The 7,421-nt window shown below is 43.2% G+C and overlaps 1 protein-coding gene across 1 annotated transcript in view; it reads left to right on the top strand.

Annotated features, from left to right (window-relative positions):
* Nucleotides 1-7,220, top strand: part of MAPK14 (mitogen-activated protein kinase 14) — a gene marked incomplete at its 5' end in the record, with an annotated part of 16,666 nt that extends 9,446 nt beyond the window's left edge. Inside the window, 4 exons of the mRNA XM_010021765.1 lie at nucleotides 5,128-5,207; nucleotides 5,694-5,772; nucleotides 6,080-6,253; nucleotides 6,681-7,220. Coding sequence (XP_010020067.1) covers nucleotides 5,128-5,207; nucleotides 5,694-5,772; nucleotides 6,080-6,253; nucleotides 6,681-6,748 — 401 coding nt within the window. The remainder of the gene's footprint in view (nucleotides 1-5,127; nucleotides 5,208-5,693; nucleotides 5,773-6,079; nucleotides 6,254-6,680) is intronic.
* Nucleotides 7,221-7,421: the final 201 nt, after the last annotated feature.

The raw sequence follows: 7,421 nt of genomic DNA, 5'->3' as shown, positions 1-7,421 counted from the left end.
CAGGAATGGTGTAATGTTATTTACAGGCCATCAGATAGTTCTTTATATGGCCTGGCAATGCATATATTGTACAGGCAGGCTGTAAAGTTAATCTGGTAAGTAATAAAGTTGTATTCTGAGATGTTGCTCTTCTATGATGGTTGTGCCACTGATAAACTGAACACTGAATTTAGTTTGAAGTTCTGAAGGACCTAATCTGTAGAGATTCTGAGCATGGCTGTCACTGACTTAAAGTAGCAATTGTAGATAACACTTAGAAAAAATCCTATGATTAATGTGGCTCAGCTCTGCAGGGCTTCAGACTGAATATAAACTATTTGAATTGTTCCTGTTGTGATCTAGGGGTACAAATACTTGGGTGAAAGCTGGATTTCTAATACGGGTCAAATCTCTGCCAGGAGGTGGAGAAGGCAAACAAGACTGGGAAAGACAAGTCAGAGACAAAAAAGTGGAGGTAATGATAATCAGACTCCTTCAGGCTTTTCATGTGAGGCCTGGCTAGAGGCTTGCTTAGAGGTATTATTGTATCTGTCTTGTGTCAGGATCAGTTTTTATTAAACGTGTATTCTGAATGTTTTTACAACTGTTGTAATGTCAATTCATAGAAATAAGTAGGAAAGTTGACTTTAAAATAATAAAGTACAACTAATATCTTGAATGTTTTGTGCTAGTTTATCATGCTCTCTGTGTGTTTTAAATCAATGATGTTCCCTTTAAACTCTGGAAAGCATTTTTATGACTATTTTTATTCAGTAGTGTGAGACTTCCCTGATAACTAACAAGTCTGACATTACATGTTCTTCTGATACATCTCACTCCTGCTTGTTGGTGGCAGCTAAACCAGAACTTTGCTTTGCCTGGGTAAGCTCTCAAAGCCCTGCAGTGCCTGCTGATGATGGCAGGTTCTTCTCTGAAGTTTGGAATCACTGAGCCTCACTGGCGTACCTTGCTGATGGTGCTTGGGGTTTGCATGCTGGGCTTTTCTCCATGCACATGTTTTGTTCCTGGTTTGTATTTTCTTTTGCTTTGTATTTACTAAGTCTTTTTCCTGTCTTTTAATTGCTTATGGCTCATTTCTCTGATTATCCTAGAGGTCTCTTCCAGCCTAGTTGATTCTGTGATTCTGGGACGTGGTAGGGCCTGTAGTTAAACAAATGTTTAGCAGGTTATAAAAAGAGCCTAAGAAGAGAAGCAGGGGTTGGGTTTTGCTGTGCCTGCAGCAGTGCCAGCTCCACATTCTGTGTTTTCTCTTGCTTATCTGAGAAGGCACTGAAGCATATTGCACAAGGATCTTCCAGTAGCACTTTTCCTGGGAAAAGAGCTGGCAGCAATATTGTTGGCACACCTGGTGCACATGCTTTTAAAAGCATTTAAATATAAGTATGGCATGTGGCTTCTGAGGCACAGCAGCAGCCTGAAATGTGCACAAGGGTTTCTTGCACAAGAACGATTGAAAGAATCTATGGTTCTATGTTTAGGGCTGTTTGAAATGGCCCTGAAGAACAGCTGGTTTAGATGTTCTACCTGGGGTTAGCATAGCACCCTCTGCTAACTCACCAGTGGATATACTGATTTCATTTTCAGCATTGACAATTAAGAGTTGGCAGTTCATCAGCTAAGCTAAATCCAACTAAATACATTGGATTTACTCTTAGGTTTCAAGTGTCTAAGTAGGCGGGAGCCGGCCAAGCAACTTGAGAAGTGAGAAGTTAGTTCAGCTATTCTGACGAAGTACTATTTCAAGAGCTTTTAATTCATGTCATGTGTAAAGCTTTAGATGAGCCTTAGACCAGAGTTTATGTTAAAAAATAAAGGTTTTAGGAGAGTATTTGTGATCTCTTTTCATACAGAGTTTACCAGTATTGCAGGAACTGAAGGTTGCTTAAGAAACAGGAACCAGGTTTTGAAGTTCTTGCAGTACTCATACTGTAACAAGGAATTGTAACTGTGTCTTAAAACATGAGGAAGGGATTGATCTTGGAAGCAACGTTGTCTAGTGAGTAGACTAGTGAGTAGTCTAGGGAATAGACTCCTTCTGTGGAAAGGAAAATGTATGACTGGTTTGATATGATTTTAAGGGCAAATATAAACATTACAGTCATAGTCTGAAATCACAAGTAGGTTTTGAAGGGCAGCATGGAGAATAATTCAAAGAAGGGAGATTATTCTTCTGATGATTTATAAAAGACACCTTGTGTCTCCTTACTGTGAAGTTTAGAAATAAACCAGTGTCTTTAGTGGATTTTTCCCTTAAGTGTACATTTTGGCATATAGGTCTTGTCAGAGAGGGCAGCTTGGATGGGTGTGTGGCCTGGTGGAGGCTCTGTTCTGCATAACACATTCTTTGCCTCTGCAGTGTGATGTCCCGAGAGCTTTCTGTGGAGAGAGTTTAAATGTGAGCCCCATCTTCCAGCAGAGCAATGCTCCAGTTTTCTTACTTTCTAAGTTTTAGAAGTGACTGAATTACCTTGGAAGGTGTTCACAAAAGGCCTTGACTCTTGTTAATACCAGTTCTTACCCTTGTGAGCTGCCTGCTTCACTTCACCTGTCACTAACCTGATCCTGTTGACTGCTTGTACTCTGGTGCTGGGTCTGAGCGGGCACAGTGAGCATGTGAACTGGTCCTTTGCCAGTGGAGCAGCAACTCTGGCTCCTGCTCTGTGGTAGTGAAGGATGCAGTGACTGATCCAATGCATGTGGTGTGTTTGTAGACAAGTTGTTCCATCTGTCTGGTACAGACTGAGCTGTGTTATAAGGGGTTATTCAATGAATGCGGTTTGCTTAAAACAGCTTCTCAGTTGAGGCCTTGGCAGGAACTAACTTTCAACAGGCTGATACGTTGCGCTTTTCATTTTGATTTGTCCCAGCATTTTCCTTTATGGTCCATCATTAGATATTGATCAGTTGAAGCTCATTTTGAGACTCGTTGGAACCCCAGGGCCTGAGCTTTTGAAGAAAATCTCCTCAGAGTCTGTGAGTTTACACTTTGATTGTAATATCTGCCCTTTTGGAAGTCCCCAGTTTGTGTGTTGCCTTCCTGTAGTCTATCTGTAGTATGTGTTGGGGTTTATTTTCTATTTTTCTTAATTCCTTTGTCATTCTTTGCTCTTCAATGGCTTTGAGTTCTTCTGCTGTGTGTATTTGATCTTTATTCCTCTTACCTCTGTCTGTGGTATGATTTCCTCCTTCCATACTCTTATCTTATAGCCTTGTGATGTTTCTTTCAGATTGTGGGTTTATACTTGACGATATATTATATGCTCAGATGCTGCTGGGGAAGTATTTTTCATAGCTGAGAGCTTGAGGGTCATCTCTATTATTATTTCTCCAGATTGCTTACCCAGGGCTCTTTCTTAACGGGGGCAAATGTGTTATCCTCTGAACACATAGTTCCTTCTGTAGTATGATTAAGTCTGAAATGCTGCTGCCAGAATCCTTGGTTTTGTAGCCTAAAATCCAAAATGCCTTTTAGGTGCTTTTATGTGGCAGCTAGTTCCATGGCACACAGTCTGCTGAGAATATATCTTACTGTGCTGTGTATTTAAAGAGTATTGCTGTGTGGGTCCCTTCTGGCAGGGTAATAGTAAAAAGCTTTCTGCTGTCCCCTTTTGAAATGGGGACCTCTATTTTCAGCCATTTTGGTATTGTTGCAATCTGAAACTTGTGCAGAGACACTATTAAATGGCATTTAATTTTACCTGTTTCTGAAGGTGAAGTGCATAAAAGTTAGAGCAAGAGCTGCTCTAACTAATCCATAATCTGTGCTGTAATAGCACGGATTAGCAAGTGAGTGCACAGTGAGCAATGAGCTTGTGTAGAGGTAACTACCAGTGTACTGGAGTGAGTCACTCTGCTGTTCCTGATATATAAAAGAGGATCAGCACAGTGGAGGGTGATGATGAGCTTATTTTGTACAGCACCTTATGTTCTTTTTTACCTAACAGTGGCTGTAAATGCAAACCGTGAGGTTAGCCTTGAATGGCAGTTGATAAAGGCAGATATGTGCAAGTTAGAATCTGTTGGTAACTTGCTGAGTATCAGACCAATAGAATGAGCCTTGGGATGTTCTGCCCTTGGAGGAGTTGGAGCTGGTTGCCCTGTGAACTGACCTAAAGGGTAGTCTGGTATGTGAAGTGCTGGGGATTAGAGAGAGAGATAAGCTTAAATGTTGACCAGGTCAAGCACAAGATTAGCTTGCATACATGAGGTTGAAGTGGGTCTTTTTATTTAATGTTGCACAATAATAAGAAGAATTGCTCTTAGCCAGGTCCAAATCAAGAGACTGCTTAAAAAGAAACGCAGTAATGTCTAGTCTAATTCATGCTTTAATTGGAAAGGTTGGACCTCCTTGAGGTCCCTTCCAACCTGAGCTTCTCTGATTCTGTGATACTGTTACTCCTATTTCTCTCCATTGTATGGAGATAGCAAAACTGTCGAGGGCCTTTAGTGTGTCACTAACCAGTTGTGTTTTCCTGCTGCATTACTTGCTCTTCCTCTCTGTTCACTGACATCAGCTAACTCTGTCTTACGCAATGCTAATGGTTTGCTAATTTTGCATTTATTGCCTTCTGTCACCTCACCCATATCTCAAAATGCATTCAAAGCTGTTTAGAAGGAGGTGTCTGTTGTGAGCCAATGCCACTTTGCACCACAAGGAACTTAAGTACTTTCTGAACAGCAAGAAAAAAAGCTCGTAACTGGTGAAGGGGGTACAATTGTTGTCTCTATTTTAATTCTTACTCATTTCCCTGAGGCTGGATGTAAATGCAGCAGGCCAGGGAAATCTCTGAGGAGTAGCTTCAGCCAAAGGAAAATACCTACTCTGGTGACTTAAAACTCCTGGGAAATGTCAGTGCAACCATGTTGTAATTAAAGCTACTTCTGATGGGCAGAAATACTTTCTGTTCTGACACTGTTACCAACTGATGAGTAATTCCTCATTGGTTTAAGTGTTCCCTGGTGCAATTACTAGACTTCTCATGAGTCTATGAAGAAATGATCGGGCCCTGCTGATAGCTGATGGCTTTTGCCTTGTGGTTTGCAGAAGAGATGCTTTGTATGTAGCTGTTCGGTGTTTAAAATGGTTTTTGCACTGTTTTTAACAAAGCCCTTGACTAGGCACTTAAGATATTAACCAGCTTCAGCAGATCATGCGTCTGACGGGGACACCCCCTGCATATCTCATTAACAGGATGCCCAGCCACGAGGTGAGATCTGAGCAGATGAGGGGGGTTTGCAGGGCTTCTGGAAGCGATGTGCTCGCATGTGGCATGGGGTGGGCATTTCCCTACCTGCTCTTCAGCAAGGCTTTTGTACTAAACGGAGACTGTACATACTCAGACACACACTTAGAGGCTGGGGAGAGCCTTGGATGTGAATGGATTTTGTGTTGTGTGCCATGTTGTGCAGCTTCCCAACCAACGCTGTGCTGCACACAGCCTCACTGGGACTCCAAGCAGTACCTCTTTGCTTTCCAGTCTTGCATGAACCCTGAGTCATGTCAGCTCTTCCTCTGCTGTCTTGAGTGGCCTTTAGTTGGGAAGTTGCTGATGGGCTAGTAAGTACCAGACCAAGTAAAGAGAAAGCAAAGCAAGGAGATAGACCATAATAACCAGCACTTCAGGATGATTGAGATGTACTTTGTCTTGGTGGCTGGATTGTATTATGCTTCAACAGAGCATTTATTTCCACAGGCAAGAAACTACATTCAGTCTTTGTCTTACATGCCAAAAATGAACTTTGAAAACGTGTTTATTGGCGCCAATCCACTAGGTAAGATGCTTCTGAGGTGCTGTGCTCTTTTGGAGGCTGCAGCTAGAGGGTCCTGGGACACACTGACTTCCCTAAGTGCAGTTTTGACTGCAGAAGTATTCCAGAACAGGGCTGTGTCCCATTTCCAGAGTTTACAAAGCATGTGTGGGCTGCAGGTATAGGAGGAAGAGACTGTGGATGGTGGGTGGGTCCTGAGAAACTGCAGATTCCTCAAAAAATAATTCCTCTGACAACGTTGTGCTTCAGAGAGCAGTGTTGCACAGCTCACTGTGTAAATCCTTTCTTTCCTGTTGTGGTGCTTTCCCAGCTGTGGACTTGCTAGAGAAGATGCTGGTTCTGGATACGGACAAACGAATTACCGCAGCAGAAGCGCTGGCTCATGCCTACTTTGCCCAGTATCACGACCCAGATGATGAACCAGTGGCAGACCCCTATGACCAGTCTTTTGAAAGCAGAGAACTCGAGATTGAGGAATGGAAAAGTGAGTTGGGGGGCAGGAGGAGAGCCAGATTCCCTGGTGAGCTGTGGGAGTCGAGGCACGAAAGAAACAGCTAAACCTACAGTTGCCCTGTTTGTTCTGAGCAAAGTTGTTGCATGCTGTGCATGTAATGAGCATAGTCCCTGGTAACTGGTTACTACCACAGGCATACGAACACATAGGTGACATAGTTGCTCACGTCTTCCATGTTTTCAACCTTAACTGACACCTCCTTGATGCTCTGGAAGTATCTTCTATTGTGCATGGTAGTGCCTGAGAATGGGGCAACCATTCTCTTCTTTTTCTTCTTAATTAAACCATGTTCTTTGTTTAAAATAGTGTTGGACCCTCTAAGATTGTTGCAGGTTTTCTTGCGCGAGGGATGTCTTTATTACTGCCTCTTAAATTCCTGTCACACTTCTCCCACCAGGCCTGACTTATGATGAAGTCATCAGCTTTGTGCCGCCACCACTTGACCAAGAGGAGATGGAGTCCTGAGAAACCACTCTCTTCTACTCGTCCCACTTCACTGTGAGGGGAAGGCCTTTTTGTAGGGACTCTCCAACTATCATTCAAGTGCCTCGTCACAACAATATTCTCCTTGGTGGAGGGGTTTTGTGTGTGTTGAATTGGGGGGGCGGGAGGGGGAGGGAAGAAGCTGAGTCTATGTAAACATGCTGCATGCTCTCTTGTATTCTGTGTCCAGCCTGGGGTAAGCCTCTGAAGAACCTGTTGTGCCCGCACATTAGTCCTGCCAGAGTAACAGTGCACAAATGGTTTGCACTGCTGGGGCGAGGTGGGGAAAGTGGTGTTAAAGGTTTGGTTACAATCATTGCCATTTATCGATTCTTCTACAACTGAGTAACCTCAAAAGAGTGGAAGTTGGTTCATAGGCTTGGAGAGTCCTCTGTTTCCTTCAGGACTGCAGGTGGCGTTGAGGGATGTCCTTGTTCAGTGCCAGATGGCTGATTTATGTCCAGGTCTTCCTGGTATAGTAGAATGTACAGGCCTTCTCATGTCCAATTCGTGGATCATGAAAAGGTTTTGTTTGAACTTGTAAATATGTTTGTGCCTTAAATGAATGGGGAGAGAGGGGAAAGGAAGTCTAGAGTGGAAAACTCTGACCTGCTGGATTTTGGGGGGGGGAGGGGGGAGGCTCGCAGCTAGTCAG

Source organism: Nestor notabilis, unplaced genomic scaffold (assembly GCF_000696875.1).
Source record: "Nestor notabilis isolate BGI_N333 unplaced genomic scaffold, ASM69687v1 scaffold4529, whole genome shotgun sequence".
Classification (NCBI taxonomy): Eukaryota; Metazoa; Chordata; class Aves; order Psittaciformes; family Psittacidae; genus Nestor; species Nestor notabilis.
This window is presented reverse-complemented; position numbering and strand designations above follow the sequence as displayed.